A 27,046-nucleotide genomic window follows, 5' to 3' on the forward strand; every position below is an offset into this window, starting at 1 on the left:
CAGGGACTTCTATAAACCTTGCTGAGGGAAGAAGATGTATAAGCTTATTTCAGGCTTGGAAAGCTTGTGCTCTGTCTTCAGTACTTTCATGATAGAAGAGATTTAATTAGTTAATGGGCTTTGGGGCTCTGGGTTGTCACTACAACATTATTTACTCAATATGCTTAGTTGGAGCTACCAAAATGAATAGCATGCTGCTTACTCAGTGCATGTTTATTTGCCTGTGACCCGCAAGCCTAGTATAATTTATGAGATGAATTTATTGTTTCAGACCAATAAACTGTCCTTGCTTTATTTAATTAAGTATGGGAGTATACCCTGCCATCAGGTTCCCTCCTTCCTCTCCGTTCCCTGGGAGAAATGCTTGATAAATTAAAGATTAAATAAATATGATTCTGGATACATTAAGTGTCGTTCAGCCTGACTTGACTTGAAATGGAAGCCATTATGTTCTATAGTTTGAAAGCTATTAGATACCACACTTTGAGGTGTATAGTCTGAAGTTTCCCATTGATCTGTGTTCTGTACAGCTGCACAGATGTTAGCAGACATCCCACCTCAGAAATCAAGAAACGTTCATCTTAACTTTACTTGCATATCACCTGAGGGATTGGTTTGGGTATGTGGTCTTTAATTTTTAATGGGAACCTGTCTCTTAAAAAACTCTGGCTATGACAGTTCCATCTGGGTAAATTTCCTGTAAACTTAAACACCCATGTATACAGTTACCTTTAGCTCTGGACATTGAATTATCAACTCTACCTTTGTTTTCCATAATAATTCCTATAAGGTTTCAGTCAACTGCCTGTTGCTCCATTAAACTTCTCTGTGATTTTTTTAGACCAAAATAATCAACCTTGTCCATTACTCTTCTATCTTCTCCCTTATGAAAATATATATCCTTGAGGTCAATGACTATCTTGCATTTGTATTTATACCCCCAGAAATGCCCACTACTTAATGTTTTTTCATTCATTCTAGCATAAAGCATATATATATATAGAGAGAGAGAGAGAGAATTTCTATATAAATATATTTATAAATAAATTTACATATAAATTATATTTATAGAATATAAACTATATATAATTTAGATCATTTATACAAGTTATAAAATATATATAAATACATATTCATATATACATATATATGACCCCTTCCTCTCTATCTCTTGTAACATTGATACCAATCTTATAGGTTTTTCTGTGTCCAGTTTTCATATCTCTATTTCTATGTGGGTTTTGTGTTTTATTTTTCTATTCCCTGGTTTTCCTAACTACCTTGATATAATTTAGATAGAGAGATTTTCAAGGCAAGGCCTTCTTCTCTGTAACTTCAGCTCTATAAAGATGTGTATACTTATGTTAGTCTATAAATAGCAAGCCATCAGAAGCCAGGATTTCAGCTACTAGTTGTTTAAAATGGCATTTAGACTTCTGTAGGGACTCTGAAATTATCCAGGTGTAACATGAAAAATGATGTTGGAATTAATTAGGTTAGAAATATTTCTTTACTCCACTTCCCTCCCCTCTCCCAAGTTTCTTCCCTATCTCATCCAAAACAGGTAGGTACTCTAACAGAATCATAGAATTGGAGAACATGGATGGAATCTTACGACATTTGGGGGGGGAAGGTCTCTTAGACTTTTGTGAAATTATGGCATAGTTACTGTGATACTGGTCAAACTGCGCAATAATTATAATTCCATTTGTTTTTAGGGAAGGCCGCTCAAATGCGCACATCAAAGGAGATTACCAAAGAATTGGTGATGTCATGCTGAAGAACATTCAAGGCATGAAGGTAAGCCAGGTGGCAACATCATTGTCCTGGACCACTCTCCCATGTAAAGAGAGTTCACTCTCTGCTTTTGTGGGATCCCTAAAGGACCACTCCAAGCTGTAAAAAATACCCCCTGAGTGAGGGAGGGGAGAGGATGTGTAATTCACAATTTGAAAAAGAATGTTACAATTGTATTTACCTGTAGTTGGGGGAAAATAAGATATTAAATTATATTTTTAAAAAAAGCCTCCTCTCCCTTTCCCCTCCCCTGAAACTTCTCTAAGATTTGATAGTATCAGAGGTACTGTAGTAATTGTGTGCAGCAAGTATTTCTGGTTTGTTTTTTCATTATGGAATTTCTGAAGGGATTTAAAAAAACACATAAACTGTGAAAGAAAGTATTGAAGCAAATCATTTTCCAGATCAAGAAATCTCTTTGAAGGTGTGGAGAAATTATAGGATCTGTCTTGAAAAGCTGGGGGTTTTTTATCTTTTAAAATGGAGGATTTTGAGAACCATAATATCATAGTGAGTAAAGTTTGGCTTTGGAGTTAGAACAACCTGGATTTATGTCATATTTTTAACAGAAATCAGCTGTTACTCTGTACAAGCCATTTAATTTCTGAAAGAGCCAGTAAATTTATTAAGACTTGATTGCCTGTCATATTCCTATTAAGGAGAAATCACATGTGGACCAAAAACACAAAATAAAACAAAAAAATATAGAAGAAGAGAAAGTTTGTAGTATCAAAACATGTAGTACTATCACTGAAAATATAGATTTAAAAATTGCTTAATATTTTGTATGTTAAACAGTTAGTCAGTGAGATGGCACAGTGGATAGAGCATTGAGGCTGAAGTCAGGAAGACTTATTATCCTGAGTTCAAAACTGATCTCACACATTTACTAGCTATGTGACCCTGGGCAAGTCACTTAATCCTGTTTGCCTCCGTTTCTTCATTTGTAAAATAAGCTGGAGAAAGAAATGGCAAAACACTCCAATAACTTTGTCAAGAAAACCCCAAATGGGGTCACCAAATCTCAGTTACAACTAAGAAACACTGAACAATAATATGCTAATTAATATATTGATTATGTGATTTGTTCATAATTACACTGAAATTTTGTATTTTTTAAAAGTGTTTCAGTATCACCTAAACAAGATCCAAATCTGAATTTAGAAGCATCAATTCTATCATTTACATTCAAGATAAAGAACATGCAGGTTTTCTTGTGAGAGTGAACAGAACATTGGAGTGCAGAGACCTAGGCTTATCGTCTGATTCTGACATAATTTAATTCAACAAAGATTTGCACATAAAATTATTTAGGCTAAATCATTTTACCCTCAGTGGCTTGGTTTTTTTTAACTGGTTTTAGTATTGGACTCTATTCCAGTACTCCTGGTTAATTTCCATAGACTATAAGCCCTTAGGGTTTATAGACTTTTATTTACCCACTATCTAGAACCACTATGTAGCTAGCACATAGTAGATGGCTAATTGTTGTTTGTTGATTTATTGATTACCTATATAACTTGGTTGTTATTTGGAAAAACCTAGTATCTAAGAAAGCAAATTGTTTTTGTTACTATTACCCTGGGTAAAAAAATCACCAATAATATCAAAAACAATAGTTACATAAGATTACCAACAATTCTTTCTAAATATATTCATATTATACAAATTTGACTTTATATAAAGAATTCTGAAAGAAATATGCATTCCCCCCAAAAAAACACCTTGGTGCCTCCCATCCCACCCCCCAAAAACAAACAAAAACACCCTTTAAAAAACACCCTTCAAAGAAAGCAGAAGAATGGACACAGAGAGAGCAACACTGGATTAGGGGCTTGACTTGAGACCTCTGGTGCTGAGAGAGGAGGCCTTTCATCCACCCACGCACATATCTGGCTCTAAGTATCTGGCTTCTGTGCATCCATGCTCAAATACCTCATGTCCATCCTCACAGTCCCAGTTTTTCACCTGTCCCGTCTTTCTGGCCCCACATGCCTGCTTCTGTGTGTATTCTTCCACTTGGTTATAGCCCAGTTCCCACATGACTGGCCCCAGCCCCAATACATTCCTTCTTCGGTCTTGCTTCTCTGTCCCAGGCTCCCAGGTGTCCATAAGTCATGTACTGTCCTCTTCCCTCTGTGGGCAAGAGGCCCTTCCTATTTCCTTCCCTTCTTCCCTTCCCCACATCTTTGGGCAAATTAATATTACATAAAAATCACTTTACATACAGGTCTGCAGTTTGATCCACTTAGATAAAATAAGAATTATCTATGTCCAAAAGATAAGTAGAAAAACAATGACCAATTTCTTGCACCCATAGTTTTAAGTTGTTTTTAAGTTATTAAACTTAATTTGCAAATTCAGAAAATTCAAACTTTTTCTTTATGAATAGAGTATAAAGATCTTTAAATATTTTAAATGACTAGTTTTCTTCCTTTTTTATCTCTCCGTTGCTTTTGACACAATTTCTTGGATACTTTCTCTTTCAGCTTTCATGATATTATTCCTCACTCCACAATTACATTTAGTGAATTACAATGCAATCTCACTTATCTACTAAGGAATTCCTTCAAGATATATCTCCCTTCTTTTCTTCCCTCTTTCCCTCATTCCATCACTCCTACTCTTATCCATCCACCCACCCACCCATCTTTCTACTTGTCTATCTATCTATCTATTGATATATTTTCTTTCTGAATGAGCTCATCAATTTCACGGGTCCAATTATCACTTTTCTGCAAAGGACTCCCACATACATTTATTTAGCTCTTTTCTCCTCCTTTTTTCCTTCTTTCCTTTCCTTCCCTCCCCTGCCACTATCTGCCAATAGCACCATGCCCCACGTCCCCATTCCAAATGCTGGCTGGACAGCTCCATCTGAATATCATAGGAGCATCTCAAACATAATAATACATAAATATCGAGTGTAATTTGTCACTTTTCTCTTTTAATTTACCCTTTTTTTTTCAGATTTCTCTATTTGTCTTATGGGTAGCCTAATCTTTCTTGTCAGCTAAATTCACAACCTCTAAGTCATCCTGAGTCATTATTCTCACTCACTTCCCATAGTCAATAAATTGCCAAGTCTTGTCCATTTTATTTTCACAATATCTTATATCCCTCTCCCCTTTCCACTCGTATTACTAATATACTAGTTCTATGCTTCTTAACTTATTGCTTGAACTATTGTAGTAGCATCCTAATTGATCTACCTCATTCTAGTCTTCCCCCATCCTAATCCATTTTCCAAGAAGCTACCAAAATAATCTTCTCAGAGTATATGTCTTATCATGTCATTCCCCTGTTCAAAAATTGTCAATGACTCCATGTTGTCTATAGAACAAAATGTAAATACCTCAGTTTTAAAGTTCTTCCTAATTTGACTTTACCCTTTCATTACAGATTGTTTCACATTACTCCTACTTACAGATTTTATCTGTCAGTCAAATTGAATGCCTTTATGTTTCTTAAATTTGGTATCTCATCTCTCCTCTGTATGTCCAGTGTTTAGCTTTTTCTAAAGCTTTTATATATAAATTATATACTCCTTTTCCTCACTCCCACATTTAGAATCTTTTTCCATGAAGCTTTTCCTGGTTCTTCTATTTGTTATTTCTTTTGTCTCTTAATATCATATGTTATAGATTTATCCTATGTGAACATTCAATCCCCCCAATATAGTGGAAGAGAGGATTCTTGAATGCTTTTGAATTAAATTAAAAACAAGCCTTTTTCATCCCAGTCGGCTGGATATTGTCAGAGAGCATAACTTTTAGGAGCAAGTAAAATGCTCAAGTAAATCAAGAGGGTGGAATTTGATAAACTATTTGCCTAGAGCAATAAAAATTATCCTTAAGGCTTGAATTAATATACTTACCAAAGAGAGATTAGTTTATGGACATGATTTAGGTAAGGTTTGTTTTTGTTTGGTTTTTTCGAGTAGCAATACTGTGATAGAAAGAGCATTAACCTGGGAATCAAAAGACTTGTTTTCTAGCTCCAGCTTTGCCATAAATTACTTGTGACAAGTTGACTTCCATGTATCTCAGTTTTCTCATCTGTCTGATGACAGGGATGGTCAACATGAACTTTGATGTCTCTTCTAGATTTAATTTTCTGTGATTATATCTCATAGAACATTTGGAGCAGGCAGTGAGAAGGAGATGAAAACTGTTGAGAGTCTTTCTTAAACTCATCAGTCCACTTTCCCTTTTTTTTTGTCTTTTCAAAGACATTGATTGGGATGTTTTATTGATAATATATTTATTCATATTGTAATATTTGTTATTTAGTCTTTTTAGTAATTTCTATTTCTTCATGACCCCATTTGAGATTTTCTTGACAAAGATAATGGAATAGTTTGCTAGTTCCTTCTCCAGCTCATTTTACAGATGAGGAAACTGAGGCAAACAGAGTAAAATGACTTGTCTAGGGTCACAAAGCTAGTAAGTGTTTGAGGATAGATTTGAATTCAGGTCTTCCTGACTACAGGCCCAGTGTTGTATCCTTAGATAAGGGCAAGCTCTCCACTGCATCCAGGGCCATCTCTAGTCATCTTGATCTATATCTGGCCACTGGACCCAGATAGTTCCTGAGGAGAAAGTGAGGCAGGTGACCTTGAACAGTCTCCCTCACTCAAATCCAATTTACTTGCATGCATCTCTCTGATGTCTTGCTTATCTTTGAGAATGAATGACAAACAATACCAGCAATTGATGCTATTATTTTAGGTATGACATAATAGAAAGTGGTAAGTGGCCAGAACTAAAAATCAGCTAAAATGAATTTGGGTCCTTACTCTGCCACTGATTTGCCATGTGATCTTAGTTAAGTAATTTCACTTTTCTCAGGTTCTTTGCTATTTCCTAATCTATACAATTTAAGGATTTGAACTATATAATCTTTTAAGGTTTCCTTCAATTTAAAATACTGTGAAAATGTTTCAAGTGCTATCAGAGAATATGGGTTGCTTTCTGCTAAATATATTTCTTAAAGGAGAAATGTTTATGCCATAATTATAGCATGAAGTACACAGATTTGTGTGTTGCAGATTAACTCATATCTTTTCCATTTCTAAAGTTTTATCTCTTATCCTTTTTGCATATTTGATGTCTTGGTCCTCACAGCTACTTATTTCCAATGTCAATTTTATATCTACTTTCTAGCTTCCCTTTTTCTTGTTCCCTTCAGCCTTTCTTTTCCTCCTTATCTATACTCAGAAAGCTTGTTATAAATCTCATTATCCTTGTTCATCAGTCTTCCTTTGGCATCCTGTGTGCTTAAGCTTTTCAAGCTCTAAGATTTCAAACCTACTTTAAGTCGCACTTTATTGTACTTAAAAACCATTTCATGAGCCATAAATGCTCAATGTACATTGGGTTTCCTTTGTCTTGTTTTTTCCATTCTTCTGCTCTGTCCTTCTTTATCTTTCTTTCCATCTTATTTTTCTCCCTTTTACAGCTGCCTTCCTGGCTACTCCCAGCATTTCACTTTTATACCAAGTGCTGACACTCAGTTCATATCAGATCTCTTTTCTTCCAACCCAATCCAGGACTTTTAAAAGGTCACATGGAGTGTGATGGTTTCCATTTATAACCACTCCTCCCTCTACTCCATAGCCACATATACACCTTCCTCTCTATATACCACATCTTCACCTTAGTGACTTAATATCTCATGCTGTAAGCTTCCCTGGCTTCTTTGGCATTTCAGATATTGTATCAATGCTCTGAATTCTGAATATTTACAGTTGGAGCTGTTAATGCAAGTGCAAGTGTAGTGCAAGCAAAAGGAAAACAAAAAGACATTTTTCAAGTGGCAAGTTGGAAAAAAATTTTGGTTATCTTTTTTAATCACACTGCTAAAAAAAATAATAAGGCAGCAAGTTAAAGTGAAATGGACAGTGTATATGAAGTCAGGGGTACAGGCTTCTAATCTTAGCTCTACCACAGGCTGTCTGTGTGATCAAGAGCAAGCTACTTCACATTCCAGGGGGGCCTCAGTTTTCTCAACAGAATGATCCTATGAAAGGAAGTCTTCAGAAGCCAGTTTCCTAATGACAATTTTTTACTTTGGTTCTAGAACTCTGATTGATAGGATGTACTGGCTTTCACAGCATTATGTTGCAAAAGTTCCAGGGTCATTTTTTTAAACCAAATCTTTGATTTATTTTAGACCAGAAACATGTCTTTTATTTGTCCTAGAAAATAATACATGAGGAAGCTCTTTTTTCCATTCCTGATCGATTGGTACCTGATCTGCAAGTTGTTGTCTTAAGAGTCATTTGGGACACATTTGCTCAGAGTCAGTACTTGAGATCAGATCCTTCTGACCAAAGACTACCTCTCAATCCATTCACTCCATCCTTCCTCTAGACATCATTAATATAGTGCAAGCAAATCTCACGGCAGCCGATTGCCTTTATTTAAAGATGTTCCTTATGGAATTGACTGCCTTTGTATCATTGTTTTGCCTGAAGTTATTATTACAGAAACCCATTAGAAATGTTAAAAGGATACCTCTGACATTTCCCTGCTTCCTTTCCCATGCTATCCATTGCACATACTTGCAGGAACGATGTGGTGAATGTATTATTATTAGCCTTCTATTTTGAAGGGGCTATTATATCCTGTATGCAAGGGAGGATACTGACATTATCCAGGGAGCTTTGCCAGTTAAGCAAATTAGCTGGAATATTTTTGCTGACATTATTTTTATGATGCTATTTTTTTAATACAACATTTCTGTTTTAGTCACACTACACCCCTGCACTCAAAATCTGCCTAATTATTTTTTAATAAATATAACTTTAACACTATCAATTTTGTTTTGAACTTAGGTAGAACATTTTATTAGTTCAAAATACTTTTTTTTAAAAAGTGAACTTTAATATAGGTACAAATGTATTATGTCAAGTTTCAAATGAGTGTCTTATCTTTGTTGCTATTTAGCTGTGTCCAACTCTTCATGACTCTATTTGGGGTTTTCTAGGCAAAGGAACTGGAGTGGTTTGCCATTCCTTCCCCAGCTTATTGTGTGTGTGTGTGTGTGTGTGTGTGTGTGTGTGTATATGTATATATATATATATATATGTGTGTGTGTGTGTGTGTGTGTGTGTATATATATATATATGTGTGTGTGTATATATATATATATATATATATATATATATATATATATATATGTGTGTATATATATATATATATATATATGTATAGGAACTGAGGCAAATAGGGTTGAGTGATTTACTTCAGAATCACATAGCCAGCCAGATTTGTACCCCAGTACTATTTCACTCTATCCACTGCACCATCTGGCTGCCATGTTCATCTTTGTATCCCCCCAGATATCTTGAATAACAGACAGGTACCACATTAATCCAAATAAAGGCTGAATTTTTACAAACATCACATCTATTTCCCCAACTACCTTTTTTCTCTTCCATAAGCAACTGACAAGTCACCTGTGGAAGCACAACGAGGCTTTGGTAGAACTGGAGAATGGGATCAAGAATTCTCGTAGACTGGAGAGCTTCTGTCGAGACTTTGAATTGCAGAAAGTCTGTTATCTGCCTCTCAACACCTTCCTCCTTCGGCCTTTGCACAGGCTTATGCACTATAAGCAGATAATGGAGAGGTTGTGCAAGCATTACCCACCAAACCACTCGGATTTCAGGGATTGCAGAGGTAAGTAAAAAGAACTACTTGTTCGTCTGCAAAGAGCACCAGATGGATTCGGGGTTTGTGGATTTTTAATGCCACATCTGCAGTTTTGTTAACTCACCGATTGCTATCTTGTAGAGGGACTTTTATTCCAGTAATGACATTCCATAGGAAGTTTGAAGTGGTGACAGTAGGTTTTCTTAGTGATATTTTATTTTCTTCCAAGGTTGTTGATATAGGTAGAAAATGTTTATGAATTTGTTTTCTTTCCAGGGAGGGAATTAAATGATGTTCCTCCTAACTTAGAAAGCTAGATTGCAGTGGTTTGAAAGCAATATCCTGCTGGCAAGAATCTTTTTCCCAGAGTCTGTCAGAGAACGTAGTCCCTAGTTTGGCCCGCCCTTAACTTTAGTCTTGGGGAACTACTGATTTAATGCCTTTGAATTATTTATACTTTTTTGGATAATTATCATAAATCTAAAACTAAAAGGCCCCTCCAATTCAGGTACAGCTTAGACCAAACGGCTTCCAAGTACTTTCCAAATGTGAAATTTCATGACTAAGGAAACCTAGGTTCTTGCTCTGTTTCTACCATCAGCAGTGTTACACTGGGCAAGTCAGTTTGCTTTTCTGGGTTTCACTTACCTTATCTTTAAAATGAAATCTTTGGTCCCTTCTAGTCTAATCCACCTGGGAATACACTTAGCTAAATCCAGAAAGGCTACATTCAGAATGACCACGAGGTGATGAATTTTTCAGTTACAATAACTTTCAAAGCTCTTTTGTATCCTGGTGATGGAATCTATAAGCACTTTCATTTGGTCTTTTCTCTTTACTGCCACAAGGTTACTACCTTTGAAGGCCAATTGTACCCAATGGAAATAAGAGTGAAGGGATTGTTTATGTGTGTCAAATGTTGTTGGGAAACCAAAGCAGAGCAAGCTAGCCCTGGAAGTAAATCACTACATTTTATTATACCGGTGTCTCTGAGGGAAGCAATGCTGTTAAGCTTAGGAAGACAGTTTCTGACATCATCATCCTAGAGGGCTTTATCGTGAAGCTTGAACTGCAGAAGACAGAAAAAACCCCAAAAGCTCCCACGTCTCTCATAAACACTTAGAGTTTTCGTTCCTCTTTTATTTTACTAGCTGCGCTGGCAGAGATTACAGAAATGGTGGCGCAGCTCCATGGCACCATGATAAAGATGGAAAACTTCCAGAAGCTACATGAACTCAAGAAAGATCTGATTGGCATTGACAATCTTGTTATCCCAGGAAGGGTAAGTAGGACAGCAAAGCAAAAGCTGAGACCCACCTCTTTCTTCTTAAATCAGTTCATGTCTAAGAAACAATCAGGCAGATAAATGGTGCAGTGGAAAGAACATTGGACTTGGAGTCAGAAAAACCGGAGTTCAAATCCAGCCTTAGACACTGCCAGATCTTTCAACCAGCCTCAGTTTCCCCATCTGTAAAATGGAGATAATAATAGTATCTGCCTCACAGGGCTGTTGTGAGGATCAAAGGAGAGCACATATTGCAGACCTTAAAATTCAATACCAGCATACTTCGAAGGTATCTCAGGTTCTGTTTCAGATCATGACAGTAAAATAAACATTGCAATAAAGTGAGTCAGAAATTTTTTTGTTTTCCAGTGCACATAAAAGTTATATTTATACCATACTGTAGTCTATTAAGTGCGTAATAGTGCAAGGCTTAAAAACACATATATAACTTAATTTGAAAATACTTTATAGCTAAAAAGTACTAACCTTCAGTGATTTATGATCTTTTTCTGGTGATTGTCTTGATACTGATGCCTGATCCAGGCTGTGGTTGCTGAAGATTAGGGTGGCTGTGGCAATTTCTTAAAATAAAACAATAATGAAGTTTGCCATATCGGTCAACTCTTTAATTGGCCTGATTTCAATATTATTGCATCTCAGAATAGGGAGGCCCAAAGAGAGGATAAGAGACAGGAAAATGATTGGTCAGTAGAGCAGTTAGAATACACGCAACATATATTGATTAAGTTTGCTATTTTAATTGGGAAATCCCAAAACAATTGCAATTGTAACCTCAAAGATCATTGATCATGAGAGATAATAATGAAAACGTTGGAATATTGTGAGAAGTACCAGAATGTAACACCAGGACTTGATGTGAACACATACTGTTGGGAAAATGGCACTTTAACACAGGGTTGCCACAAACCTTCAATTTGTTTCTGAAAAAAATTATGCAACATCTGCAAAACCTAATAAACAAATTAGGCCTGAATAAATGCTTTTCTATTAAGCCCCAGTGGCAAATTGTCTTTCTCCTAGGGTTTTTCCTTTTACTCCTAACATATTTAGGAAGATGCTGTGAGGATCATGATGCACTTAGCACAGTAGCTGGCACATAGGTACTTAATATACTTAATAAATGTTTATTGATTGATTAATTCCATGAATTGAGTTAAAGGAAATCATAGCAACCCTTTAATTCTTGTCTAATGTTTTGGTTTTCTCCTAAGGGTGTCATTTATTTTCTTCCCTCACAAGCTGCTCAGGAATCAAATGCCAGCTCATGGTTCTGGGTATGGGACAAGCTCATTTATGTCATTTTGTATTCTTCTAACCAGAATGGTGACATCTTTGAAAGAAGCAAAGCCTGTAACAGATGCATTACTTTCAAAGCAAAGAGAAAACTATTATAGCCCTTTTAAAAAAAACTTCTTTTCTAGAATATAGTCCTTCTAATAGGGGCTATTGTGTCAGTGTGACAAACTTGTAAAAATGGTACTATAGGTATCACAAAAAGATGCAGAACAGATCCAGAAGACCTGGGTTAAAGTCAAGCTCGTAACACTTACTAGCTATGTCACCTGGGGCAAGTCATCATACTGAAACTTTCAGTTTCCTCATCTATAAAATGAGGGTTATATAATAAGCACAGAGTTATTGTGAGGATCAATTAGATTATGTTTTATTGTCAAGTCCTTTGCAAACTTTAAATGGCTTTGCAAATGACGGTAATGGTTATAAACATAGAACTGTTCATATTCCACAGGCAGAAGTCTACCGATTTTGTGAAATGCTCTGGTTTTAAATGAGAGAGATATCCTTGAAACCTTAATTTATCTAATACAGGAAAGATGAATTGACCTTCCAAGGTTGGAATCTTTAATTCCAGGAAACCTGGGTATTTCAGACTAGAAAATCACAACGGTTCCTGTTTGATTAGAAGCATGTTGAAATAGTTATATATGGAAAGAGGTGGGTGGAAATTAAAGTTAGCATTCATCTCTGCCATGCAGGAGTAGAAACTACTTAATGCTTTAAGCATTTAGTGTCATATTTGGTTCATGTGAGTCCTAGGGAAACTACTTTTAAAACTGTCTGCAATCATATTGAGAACTCAACTGTCTCTGGATAAATTTATATATTAAAGTAAATGACTAACAAGTTTTCCATGGGAAATTATTATTTTTTTCTTTGATCTCCTAAATGTATATTGGAAGGGTAGAAGGGTATTTTTTCTAGCCATGTGAATATATGGCTATAATTTTGTTGGATCTACCCTATAGTTAGTAGGAAATCTGAATAAAGATCAAGGCCCTAGTTAGTATCACAGAATTGCCTTATCACTGTGTTTTCTTACTCATCCAATTGACGTGACTCATTCATTATCTGAACTCTTCTCTGAAGAAAATGAAGCATTTATGTTTGTTAGTCATCAGGGAAATTCTGTAATGGATGACTTTAATTCTACAAGGTTGAATGAACTATTTTAAAAGTTATTTGAAGGGACTGATGTGGGGCTGAAGGGCTCTGGTAAGTTAGTTCATAAACAGAATTTGAAAATTTATTATTTGAGGATGAGAGAATCTTAAACCTGCTCATATAGTCTTAGTAACCTATTTTTCCATTTATTGCATATTTCCTAAAGTGATTTATGGCACAGCTGTGTAAACTCTGGGCACATCATTTGGACCCACTGGCCAGCAGGATTCAGATTGGGACAGTCTTAGTGCCTGGCAGATAGACCTTTCTTGGTCCATTTTAGAACTTTAGTTAGAAGCTCAATGTGCATTAGTACATCATGGATATGAAGTGGAGCTGATAGCTAGTTTTCTCCCAGACTGAGTTTCTGGTTTAACAGCATGTTGGTGCTACTGCCTGCCTCCTCCTTCTGTTTCTCAAAGAGGAAACAGAAAAGAGAACCTGGTATAGTAAACTATTATTTTGACTTATAAACCTCAGGGTTTTTGCTTCTCTCTAGAAGAGAAAGAACCCAAGTTTAAAGATGCTGTGGATCTGTTTCCTTCCCCTTTCTATAGTTAACAGTGTCTTGAAAGAGACTTTTGTTGAAGGCAGTATAGCTGTAAATAGTCTACAGATAACGAATGTGAAATTTAATAGCTGGTGAAACAACCTGTCACAATAGGATGGACTTCTTCAGCCTCTAGTTAATGCATTTAGTATATTCCTGTTTGATGTTTTGTGTATGAAACCTTTTTCCTCCCTTTTGAATTGGTTTGATATATTAAGTATTATCTCCTATCTTTGTCTCCATAGGATTGAACTCTGACTCTGTGCCTCCTTTGTTCTCAGTTATCTGTAGGCTACAGGGGCTGGGGAAAAATGCCTCCTCCTTTACAGCATTAAATAAAACACTCCTATCTTTCCATATTAGTTGTATCAGAAGCATCGTTGGAAATGCAGTTCCTTTTAAATAGATGGTTAGCTGTTCCTCCGTCATCAAAACTCAGTTCTAAGAAAACACCATTTCCTTAAATAATAACAGTGATGTGTCCTGGTCTTCTTGTGTCCTTCATGCAAGGCTATGCAAGTGTTTCCTAAATATTATTTTACAATCTTCAAAATATACCACTTCAACTGATAAATTGCTTCCCAGCCAGAAGTGACCTTTCTACTGCCTCTGAACTTTTAGATTCTACATGACACCTCTCTCAAGCACTTATCGTGACCTAGTTTTATGATAGCTCTTTGTGAATGGCTTATCTTTTCTATTAGATTGAAAGATCCTTAGAAAGGATCTCTTTATATTTTACCTTGCAATAGAAGAAATTTAGTTAATTTTTTTGGTTGCTCAAATAAAAAGAACATTTGAAATATTATTAGCTTTAACAGAGGTCACTTTTGACCCTAAATCTGACTTGGAATGGGGCACTGGATGATATAAATTGAAAAATTTTTTTTTCTTTTCTGAGAAATCTTATTTTAGGTTTTTGGTCTGTGTTCTGGGTAGAAGACTATATTCAGATAAGTATTTTGGAGGGGGAGAGGGGAGGGTGAAGACTTTTTATTTCATTAGTGTATGGAAATTCTTCACCAATACAGATTGTTAGCTTACAAATCTTATGCTCTTACAGAGTTGCTTACAGCACTGAGAACATTAAATGACTTGCCCAAGGTGACACAGCTGTTATGTACCAAAGGCAGGACTTCAACTCAGGTCTTCCTGACTCCAAGACTGACTTTCACATTACTGATGTAACATCTTTCCCCAAAACCCCCCTAAGTCCAAGAAAATTCGAATAGTTTCTGCAAGGATATGTTGAATCTGAAAAGTCATTTATTAGATTTATATTAAGTACACAGAATTTCATATATTGGGCATTGTAGCTAAAAATCCTTTGAAAAGTGTCCAGTCAGAAAATAGCAATGGGACATCTTTTTTTTTTTTTTTTTTTTTTTTGCTAATTTGTCTACATGTAAAGTTTTATTGTATAGGACCTACAGTCCTACTACACTGGAAAATTCTGCTTTTAGATAGGCAACAATGTGATGTGGATAAGAAATGAGAGGTCATCAGAATAAAGTAGCATATATACCAACTACAACTGTTTCAAAATAACAAGATTTTGCTCTATGTATTTTCAATCTATCTATAAATAGATTTAAAATTGGACAAAGATGTATTATTAGTTTTTGTTGAAATTGGAGAATTTGTATGACATGGTAGAAAGATTATGGAATTTATCGTTACAAATTCTAACTGTTTACACTTAATGATAATATAAACCTGGACAAGTCAATTATTCCCTCCAGGTCTCAGTATCCTTATATGTCATTTGAGTACTTTGGACTAGATGTCTCTTCTATCCCCAAATCCTATTATCTTGTATTATTTTTCCTCAATTATACATGTAAATCATTTGAATTTGTTGTTGTTCGATCGTTTTAGTCACGTCCAACTCTTTGTGACCCTTTTTGAGGATTTGTTGGCAGATACACCAGAGCGGTTTGCCATTTCCTTCTCCAAAGCTTAATACTTTACTTGGCTTAATTATTTGTTGAGAGTATTTAATTTCTAATTTGAGAAAAATGAATAATATCCTCTTTATACGGAAGGATAGGATATGAGTTCTCTCCAGAGGCATGCAGGACGTCTCACCTTCCTATTTGTCCTCCTTTTCTGTAATATTTCTCTTTAAGAAGATCACTGAAGTCTGCACCACAGTTCAATCCATTCCAAACATTCCAGCCAAGAATAAAGGACAGTTGTTTATTTGTTTTTACAAGTCAAGGATCTTGATATTAACTCAGATTGAGAATCTGTCAGGAGGCACTCATGACTCGCTTCTTCCATAGGAATTCATTCGCCTGGGCAGCCTCAGTAAGTTGTCTGGAAAAGGGCTACAGCAGCGTATGTTTTTCTTGGTAAGTAAGGACAGCTATTTTTTTTTTTCCTATTGTATACTTAGTACCAAGGAACGAAGTGGCAATATTTGAGTTTGGTCACGTAAATGGGCCCCGGAAAGTAAAAAGGATAGTGATAACATAGGCTTAGGGTCTGCAAGTTAATTAAATGACATAAAACCTGGATTGCATTTTTGATTTAGGGAATTATAGGTTTAATTTTCCTGTATGGAAATGCAGGCTGTCAACTCAAATAACTTATACACTTAGAGAATTTCTTTACCTTACCAAATTTGGATTTATCGTTTATTGCTAAATAGCAATAACAATTGATGGATTACTTAGGTTTGTTTATGATTATTGGGTTTTTTTTTAAATTAAAATTGGTCTTATTTCAAATGATCTTTCTTTCTTCCTAGTTTAATGATGTTTTGCTATACACAAGTAGAGGACTGACCGCCACCAATCAGTTCAAAGTCCATGGACAACTCCCACTCTATGGCATGACAGTGAGTATGCAATGGTCAGCAGAATGGCATCAGACCTGGGGGCCTCAGTAGATTGGGGATTCTTAAACTTTTTTGTGTGTCTGCTTTGAACAGACTATGAAGCCTTCTCAGAATTATGTTTTTAAATGTATAAAATACATCCAATTACAAAAAACCCCACTTGTATCAAAATAGTTATCACAGTTTTTCAAAAATAAGTTCATAGTCTCCAGGATAAAAACTCCTTGATTATATCTTGCATAGTGAACTGGAATTAGTTTTTTCCTAATTGCTCAAGTCTCTTCTCATTATTAATCGAGAAAGTAGGCTGATTAAGACCATTAAGAATGTATTGATCCATGCCTGCCTCACACACCTTCCTTCAATGCTGCTTTTCTTTCAGCTAAAAGTGATAGGTTCCTTCTCTGATGTTTCTTCTACCATTTTGTTTGGTTCTTTCCTTTGCCCATATCATACATAGTCTTATCTTTTACTGTATTTATTTGTGGACAGGTAATAGAAACTTCTAAGTTCTGTGAAGACAAGGCATGGCACTGTATTGTTCTCCATCTTCATTTCCATATTATTTGAGCAAAGTACTAAATATTGATTGAACTGCTTGTTGGCAGAGCCCTGTTATGTATCTTGGCATTGTTGTGTACATGGTTGGATCTCCCAAAATTTGGAGAAATGTTATGGTTCTCTGTGTTGAAAAGCTTTGCTATGTCTAACTATGGATGAATGTAAGATTCAAGTTTTGGGGTATATTTGTATAATAGCTTCTAATAATAATATCCCAAGTGCATTTATTTAAAGTCTCAGACTGAGTGAAGATAGTTGAATTATCTATGATGACCCTTTCCCCTGTTGTTGTTTTCCAACATTTCTTATAATACAAGAAATTCGTTTACATTCGTATGCATATTCTGTTTAGCCATTTTCCAATACATAACCACTCCCTTGTTTCCATTCTTTGCTGTTACAGCTACTATCACTTTGCACATATAGATTTTTATCTTATTGCTCTGACCTCTTTAGGGAAAGGTATGCACATTTTAGGGACTTTTGGAACAATTCCAATTTACATTGATTCACTGAGCCAATACTTTGCATTTATCTCCAATTAATTTTCATCATACTAGATTCATTTTTTTTCCACTCATATTGAGAGGTTTTTGGTTCTTGACTGTGACAGTCAACTTTTTTTTTCTAACTTGTCATCTTCAAACTTGACGAGCCTTATACCTTCATCTAAGTCATTGATTTAAAGAAAAAAAAAAAAAAAGATAAATCATGTAAAGCCAGGCCAGAATGTTAGGGCATTCTATTAGAAACTTCCATCTAAAATTATATTAGTCCCTAAAAGACCACTTTCTGGGTTCAGTCATTCAAGACAATTTTAAATCTACCACCTGTACTAATGCCTAGCCCAAATGTCCGCGAGAATATTCTGAGACTTCTCTATGTACATTCTTTTGAATTCAGGTGATGCATTGTTCAATGATATATTTAGTTGTTAAAAAAAAATGATTTTTACTTCCCTCTTTAAGTAGTTTTCTCTGTGCAGTAACAGTACACTGTAAACTTGTTTCTTATAGATAGAAGAAAGTGAAGAAGAATGGGGTGTTCCTCATTGTCTTACACTTTGTGGTCAACATCAGTCCATTATTGTTGCAGCAAGGTAATTCAGTGAAGTAGCTTCTTAACTTTGTTTGTTTTCTGTTACTGGCTTTGGGTCTGAAAATGAAATGTGAATTTTTATCTTCAGTTCTCGGATTGAGATGGAAAAGTGGATCGAGGACATACAGATGGCAATTGATTTGGCAGAAAAAAGCAGCGGTCCCTCCCCTGAATTACTAGCAAGTAGTCCACCTGAAAACAGTAAGTATGGCATTAGGCTAGAAATGTTACCCAGTGTTATCAATCAGTCCACTGACCCAAGATTAATTAGGGGAAGATAATTGTGATATTAAGGAAAATTAATATTGTGTTCCATTTTTTAAAAATCCTATTTTTGATCATCTTTTATGCCCATGATACACTATATATGTATGTTGGGAAATCAGGTATCCTAACAGTCAACTTCTTAGAATAGTAAAGGGCAATAAAAGATTTGCAAGGTTAGAATTTCTAAAATTTTTGTTTCTATATTAACTTGATTTCTCAACATATTTTCTCCCTAAGATACCCTAAGAACTATTACTTATTAACAAAGAATAAAAGGAAAAAAGGTATTTCAGAAAAATTAATAACCATCAACCAAGCTTGACATTATGTGCCATGTTCCTTATATACCATGGTATCAAATTTAGATAGAAATGGGGACCACTAAATTGTACATAAAGATCCCTGTGGACACATACTGACCTAGAAAAAGGAATATTAACATTATATATGTTTTATTGTATTCTACGTTTTATTTTGTTAAATGTTTCCCATGTACATTTTAATCTGATTCATGATGCTCTTAGAAGTATTGCAAGTCATATGCAAGTTTGATACTTTTATCACACATAGTCTATTTCTGTTTTCAAAAGGCGGAGAGGGGAGGAAGATACATTCTCATCTCTTCTTTAGGGATAAGCTTGGTTATAATCTTACTACTTATATAATGAGGCAGCAGGATAGAAAGAACACTGGATCTTTGAATTAAAAACCTGCATTCAAATTCCAGTCTTGCTACTTATTGCCCATGTTTGTCCCCTTAAGAAAGTCAACAACTTCTTACTACTTCCTTTAATTTTTTTTCTCTTTTGTTTAAATTTTATTTTTTATTATAGCTTTTCATACACAAAACATATGCATGGGTAATTTTTCAACATTGATCCTTGCAAAACCTTTTGTTCCAACTTTCCCCCTTCTCCCCCCCATCCCTTTATAAAATGAGGAGATTGTACTAAGTAATTTCTAAGGACCCTTCCAGCTTTAAATTGATGCTCTCTGCCACCTTTTAGGGAAGGGAAACAAGAGAACCCATAAAGAGTACAAGCCTCAAAGCGTAAATGGTCCATTTTCCTTCATAGGGTCAGCTGGAGTAGAATCAGCATCTAACCTGAGAGTGACCAGTCAAAACAGCCAGAGAGTCAGGAAACAAACAGAACTTTAATTAATTTTAGAGTGAGGAAAATGTTTGTCAATGAGAGCTCCACCTCCTAAAAGGAGAGCTTAAAATGTATTGGGCAAAAGCAGTGCCTTTATCTACACAAATGGCCCCGACCATGACAATCATTCTTAGCTATTCCCACAGCAGGCTCATGAGTGGACAATACAGACGTTCCTGGATCTCATGTCTCTAAGTCGATTATCTCACAGCAGGAGATACAGAACCAGTGGGAACAGGAGAGAAGTACCTGATTCAGCTCACTTGGCAGTTACAAGGAACAGGGATTATGAGCATCTCAAGGGAGGTGTGAGGTGGCTTTAGGCCATACCACATTGGCTCTCAGGTCCTTGGGGAAAGGGGGCCATTAATCCCTCAGTGAGCACCTGGTACTGGTCAAAGCAATACATTTTGCCAGAGAGTGAGATCATCCAGAGCACAAAGGATTGTTGTTGTATCTGCTTGCTGGGCCTTAGCTCTGGAATACAGAGAAAAAAATGTCTCCAAAATATTTTGACAAAAGCAAAAAAAAGAGAGAAAGATAATTCAAAGGAATGTTTGTAATGCTAACAATGACATTTATAGTGTTTTAGACATTTGAAAGTATAGGTACTTTAGCCTGACAAGGAATCTCCAGAGAGCCAAGCCTCAGTGAGCTCCAAAGTACTCTATATGTCTTGGTAATGATAGCAAGGAAAAATGTGTCTGTTTGCAAGAAGAGATGCCTTTTTATCTGCATTCCAGAGTCCCCTGATGACGCCACAGCAGACCAAGAATCAGAGGATGACCTCAGTGCTTCCCGCACATCCCTTGAAAGGCACTCTCCCCACCGGGGCAACACCATGGTTCACGTCTGCTGGCACCGAAATACCAGCGTCTCCATGATCGACTTTAGCATTGCTGTGGAGGTATCTACCTGGGCCACCCAACTAGTGACTACTCCCAGTTAAAAGTACTTCCTTTTGGTCTAAAGCCAGCCTATCTTGAGCTTTTTTGCCAAACTGAAACACGTTTCCCACTACCATTAAGAGTCCAACTGTGCTCTGCCATTTTAATACTGGCAAGCTTTGAAAACTAGTTTCCCTGTTGGGACCTGATGGGCTATTGCATTATTACTTGTGCTTGAGGAGCTTTCATCTATTTTTATCTAAACCCTAGTGTTGGTGTCATAGGGAAGAATGAATCTGAACCAACAACAATCAAAAGAAAATCTCATCTAAAATTGTTCTATTATTGAGCACAGAGTATACAATTCCTCATACCTGGGAAAAACCAAAAGGGTATTGTTGCTGGGCTTGGTAAGTGCACACCTGTCTCTTGGCTTTAATTCTTTTCGTTCTATACCAGAAATCTCTTTCATTCTCTATAAAATGTCTTCTTGTGGTCTCTGTGTGTGTTCAATCCATTGTGGCTTTTTCTTTACATGTGATTTGTATCTCATGATTTCATTCCTTAAATGGTGTGACTAAAATCTTGGCCACAGACTCAAACAATTTTACAGCAGGTATTCAGAATCAAGAATGGTTGGGGAGGAAAAAAAAAAAAAGGTTTAGTTGGCTCTCTCAGAGTGAAGAAAGGCATTTGAAATACTAAGAAAGCTTACCTTCAGGTGTCTGGTATCTTTCATGGTGGTTTTTCTTTAAAAATAGAGAGATGGTAGCACAACACTTTGTAGAAACTGTGCTGTTTTTCTGTTTAAGGTAGATTGATTTAATTTATCTTTCCTCAAAATGACAGCAATAGGCAATACAACAAAATAGCTTTGACCAGAAAGCTGCCTCAGGGTAACAATTCTTTACCTTTTCAAGTATGAAGATCTGTTTTTTAATAGTGCAACAGTTCAAAGACCCCCAGTTGAGAGTTATGCTACTACTATTTTCTCATGGACAAAATACATGACAGAAAGCTATGATTCAGCATTGCTTTTAAATGAATTCATTAATTATAGCAAGATCTACATACATTTAAAACATATTGACACACGGATTAGATAGTCTACAAAAGAAATTTTTTTATTTATGTTGAGCTGCATAATTTGTTTAAACTAAAGAATGATATGAGCAACTAGATGGCAGATTGGATAAAGTTCCAGACCTGGAATCAGGAAGATTCATCTCCCTAAGTTCAGTGCCAGCCTTAGATGCTTATTAGCTGTGTGACCCTGGGCAAATCACTTAACCCTGTTTACTTCACTTTTCTCATTTGTAAAAATGAACCAGACTAGGAAATGGTAAACCACTCCAGTATCTCTGCCAAGAAAACTTACTTGGGATTCCCAGTAAGATCACAGAGAGTCAGACATAAGTGAAAAATGACTAAATAACAACAAAGAAGTGGTGAGAACTATTATACTTTCATTTGGACCAGAGGACCCACAAATAACAACTACTCTTGGTAATAGCTCCGTTGCTCCGCAGAGGATCCTTTGCCCGTAGGTCAGGAACTTCTGCAATAACAAGCTCTTTAGAAGGAAGTAGAATATCTCCAGGCTCACTTTGGTAGGGGGGGAAAAGAAAGTTTATATGCATCATAAAGACAAATCATAGATCTAGTCCCTATGATTTATTGGCAAAGGGAACTCACTGTATCATTAGAGGCTGGCACCATCTCTGGCAATTTCTGGGCTTAGAAAGTTGCCTAGAACAGTGAGATGTGGTGACTTCTGACCCAGGGTCACACAGCTAGTTTGTCAGAGGCTCAACTTGAACCCAGGTTTGGCACAGTTTACTACTACATTAGTTCCATTTAATCCCATTGTATATAATATAAACAGAGACACTCAGAAAGTGATTTCCCTAAAGTGGGGTGGGGAGTACCTCTTATCCTTTAGGATGCCTTGGTTACCACGTATTATACTTACACAACTCTGACTCCTTTTGTCCCTTATGCACAAATGACTGGACAGCTGAAAAATACACTTTATCTTAAAATATTGAGGTTGATTGCTTTCGTGGCCTAAGCTGGAGGTTGGGTGCAGAGAAGCAAGCAAGCTTGACTTTCTGTCATGTGTTGTAACACTGATCTTGAAAATTTGACTACTACAATGTGAATCAACTTCCATTCAATAGATGAGTTAAACGGAGTCTTTCCAGTTATGTTGTTAACACCCACAGTCTTGAAAACTTACCCGAATGTTTGCTTAATAAAGGGCTTGTGGGTGGTTTTATTTCCCCCCACTCCTGGTCCCCTTCCTTGGAAGTAAACACTACTCCCCCTATATCAGATGTTTGCTGAAACAGTTTACAAACTATTTTTCCTTCAATCCAACAGAAGTGGATCTGTTCCCCACAGTATCAACAGTGCTCACCCTGAATCACCACAGTCCATCCTTCCCTGTTGTCCCTTGTACCTCGGAATCTCACTTATGCTTTTCTCAGTGTGACTTTCTTGTGGGCTTTATTCTCTTATTTCTATGTCTTTTTTTCCTTCTTGTCACCTGTGCCCCAACACCATCACCAATTTTCCACCCTTACCTCTTTCTTCTTTTGAGTCTGTCTTTCATGCCCTACTGAGCTGATCACTGAACAGCAAATGGCTTCTATATCATACTTCTGATGGTATCAAATGCAAATCATCATTTTGTGAAGTCTTCTAGACGAATGGTAACCACAAAGGAAAAAAGGTCTGCTTGTGTGTAATGAGGAAAAAGAGAAAGTATGGATAGCTGTCTTAAAAGTGAATTAAGCTAAACTCTTAAAGGGGGATGTTTGGGGGAGAGAAACCATTACCTGTCCTTGTTCGTGCTTTTTCAGCATTTGAGTTTGTTAGCTAGAAGCTGGCTTATGACATTGCAGAATTTGAGAGGATCTTTGTGGGCTCAGAGCTGTAGCGTTACTCTGTGGAGGCTACTTAATACCAAGTGCCAATGTGATCAGGGCTCTTGAAGTCTAAAGATAGTACAGGGTCTTTGATCAGAGTAAAATGGCATTCTGAGATATACACTGTGGGCTTCAAGCCTAATTCCATTTAAGTAACAATTCCTACTAGGCAGATCTTCTTCTTAGAATGGTAGAGGTGATCTTGTTCAATTATGATCATGAATTATTTAAATGGCTCTAAGGTACTGAAGATGTTTTTAGCCAGTCAGGAAGCACTGAAAAATGGGATTTATAAATGACTGCTATAATGTTTCAGCTTTGTTATAGACTCAAGACTCTGATTCCAGGCAATGTTCTCTGTGAAAGGCAACTCAGATGCGTTTTTCCTATGTAGTTTTGTGTTCATCCACAAACATGCAAGATATTTATTCTAGACATTACAGATGGAGCAATCGCATTGTTCATCCTTTGTTCTCAAAAATCATGGCATGGAAGTGATGCCATGATATGCAAATGAATTGGATTTAAGTGAGAGAGCTGTGCAATGTCACCAACTTCTCTTTATCCTCTCATGTGATCAGTAGGGGATATATTAGACATTTTATATATATTAAATAGCATATAAATTAGACATATATCATAGGGGATATATTTGACATTTTAGAGAGGTAGATAGGGAGAATAGTCACAATGACATTGAGGACCTTTAAAGTCAGAAAGTTTGGTAGAATCCTGGTTATTGTGGGCCTTGGATAATAGACTAATGATTTTGGGCATCATCTCATGAAAGAAGGCTTGGGAAAATGACAAATTAAATCTGAACTGTAATGTACAGGATGGATTAGAAGAAGTTTAGCAAGGAGACCCATCAGGACATTATATATCGACCTTGTCATATATCAAAAGTAGTCTTGACATAGAGTGATATGTATATTAACATATAAACATGTATATGTGTATCCATATGCATATATACACATATATCATGTCAATGAGAAGGGAAGCACGGAAGCAAGAGATTAAGCAAGACTTGGTGACTTATTAGATAGGGGAACAAGGGAGAGAAGGGGGAAATCAGAAACAATTCATGATTATGAAAAGGAAGTAGGAGGAAGACTTGTTTTGAGGGAAAATATTGGGTTCAATTTTAGACTTGTGAGGTATGCTATTCAAGTAGAATCCTCTAGTGGGCAATTGGAAAGCATAGACTCACTGATTAGAAAGAGATCTGGAATGAAATTGGGAACAGTCATTAGAGTGGATGATCCTCCAAAGGAAGGAGTGTACAGAGAGAATAACAAAAGGGGCAAGCACTGAACGATTGCATGCAAATACAAGCAAGAGGATGAAGTAGGAACTAGCTAACAAAGGAGTCAGAAAACCCTGAGTCCTGTAGTACAGTGTACTAAAACTAAAAAAAGACTAAAGGTTGGAAATGGAGAAGTGTTTCATTATATGAAGGTTCAGAGAAAGGCAAAAGAGAATATGGTCTAGAAAAAGATTACTGGATCTCATGATTAGTAGACATTTCACCCATTCATTCAACAGAATCCCAAGTCTAAGGAATAGAGCACATAGACTTGAAGTAGGGAGATCTGAGTTTGATTCTTGTCTTAGATATTTAGTAGCCGTGTGACCTTTGGGCAAGCTCTTTTAAGATTTCTTAATCTAAGTTTCCCCATTTGTAAAATGGAGATCATAATAGCAGCTGCCTCTCAAGGTAGTTGTAAGGATCAAGTGAGTATACACATTAAGCACTTTGCAAATCTGAAAGTGCTGTGTAATGGCTGTTATTATAAGAACTCCACTTCTGGACATCAGAGGACATTAACCTTCTCATTTTATTAAGGCCTGAGGAAGTTAAGTTGGCCAAATCAAAATAGTTTTAAGCATCAGAGGCAGTATTTGAAAACAAGTCCTCTCTGCTATAAATTAGATGTTTCAGGTTACCAAATACTTTCTACTTTCATCATTTTACAGACACTTTTGGGTGGGTGGAGGAATTTGATAGGAGCTATCTATTGTGCATTTCTTTTCAACCACACTGGTACCCATAAGTAACAATGAACAATGCTATGTCATTGTTAGGTAGAGAACTGACAAGGTATTTTTTTCATAATTTGAATCAAGGGAAACACAGAACCCATAATGTATATCTTCTCTCCTCAGCAGCTCCACAGGAACAAAGGACCTAAGTGAGGAGCCCATTTTTCAGGCCTAGAAACTTCATTTGGAGGGTCATTTCCCGATTCAGGCAGAATTTAAACTTTTGGTTCCTCAACCTCAGGAGAATGTTTTTGTTTAATTTTTGACAGCAGTCATCATAGCTCCTAAAATAAACCCCCTAATCTCTGCCCTTGGACCAAAGGCACATTGTCCCACACTGAAATGACAGCTCAAGAGAACTTTCTTCATTTGAAAATAAAAAAACTAGGCAGTCAAACCAAGATATCCTAAAAGGGTGTCCTCCCTTGTAAAGGAGGGCAGGGTCTCTTTCATTTCCTACCAAACTAGACATGTCTTTATCTTCTCTTCCTTTCACCCCCAATCCTTCCTGGAAATGAGAAGCCCTGAGGAAAGTTTAGGAGAGGGACAACTCAGCTGTCCCTCCGGCAGAGCCACAGTATCTGGCTTTGTTCTTGCTGCAGTGCACTAGATGGCAGTAAATAGCTGCTTAACCTTTACTCATAATGGGGCTGCCAGCTCCTACTCCTTCCAAGGCTTTTCTCCCCTTAATGAGGAATGCCAAATGCTTACAGTGAACTTGGAGAAGAAAATTCCAAGTTTGTTGAGGAATGACTGAAGAAGAGGTCATCACCATAAGCTTACTAATTCCACAGAGTAACAGCAGAGCATTTATTTCCTTAAGATTATAGGCAAGTTTCATTTAAAGGAAAATTATTCTTTCTAAAACTGTATCACCAGGAAAGGTTTGCGACCCCCTCACAGAGATGCTGCTTCTTCATAACTAAAAATTGCAAGGGATGAGAGGAAAATGAAATTTTCTTTTATTTGAAGTTTTGCTTCTTCCCAGGCAGGGATTTTTGATTTTCAGAGGAGAAGATGAATGTATGTTTGTATGTATTCTCTCACACCCTTCTGATTTTCCTCCATTTTAGAATCAGTTGTCTGGGAACCTGTTAAGGAAATTCAAAAATAGCAATGGATGGCAGAAGCTCTGGGTGGTGTTTACCAACTTCTGCCTGTTCTTCTACAAATCACACCAGGTAAATACTTTCTGTGGCTTGAAAAGCTTGTTTCTACCATGGGTTCAGATCAAAAAAGTGCAGAGGTCTGGGAGTTTGGGGTCAGAACATTTTCGCCTGCAGTTATTGCAAAAATTGAATCCAGCTTCCCACAGACTTGATCTTAAGCTACTTTCCACAGTTCTTGAAGACTTGAAAAAAAACCAGTGCCTCATGGCATCCCCTCCTCCCCCAGAGTATGGCTTCCATAACTGCATTTTGAAGCTTTCACTCTAGGAAGACTCCATCAAAAAATGGTGGTAGATTAAATCAAATCAGCAAAATCAGGGC

At 36.5% G+C, this 27,046-nt stretch overlaps 1 protein-coding gene across 2 annotated transcripts in view; it reads left to right on the forward strand.

Annotated features, from left to right (window-relative positions):
* Positions 1–27,046, forward strand: part of FARP1 (FERM, ARH/RhoGEF and pleckstrin domain protein 1) — a 293,495-nt gene that overhangs the window by 262,212 nt on the left and 4,237 nt on the right. For both annotated transcript variants that reach the window (XM_074299401.1, XM_074299399.1), the window contains exons 17-25: positions 1,719–1,800; positions 9,245–9,482; positions 10,607–10,737; positions 16,057–16,125; positions 16,524–16,613; positions 18,191–18,273; positions 18,361–18,473; positions 20,437–20,600; positions 26,630–26,737. In XM_074299401.1, the coding sequence (XP_074155502.1) occupies positions 1,719–1,800; positions 9,245–9,482; positions 10,607–10,737; positions 16,057–16,125; positions 16,524–16,613; positions 18,191–18,273; positions 18,361–18,473; positions 20,437–20,600; positions 26,630–26,737 (1,078 nt within the window). The remainder of the gene's footprint in view (positions 1–1,718; positions 1,801–9,244; positions 9,483–10,606; positions 10,738–16,056; positions 16,126–16,523; positions 16,614–18,190; positions 18,274–18,360; positions 18,474–20,436; positions 20,601–26,629; positions 26,738–27,046) is intronic.

This window comes from Sminthopsis crassicaudata, chromosome 3 (genome assembly GCF_048593235.1).
Source record: "Sminthopsis crassicaudata isolate SCR6 chromosome 3, ASM4859323v1, whole genome shotgun sequence".
Classification (NCBI taxonomy): domain Eukaryota; kingdom Metazoa; phylum Chordata; class Mammalia; order Dasyuromorphia; family Dasyuridae; genus Sminthopsis; species Sminthopsis crassicaudata.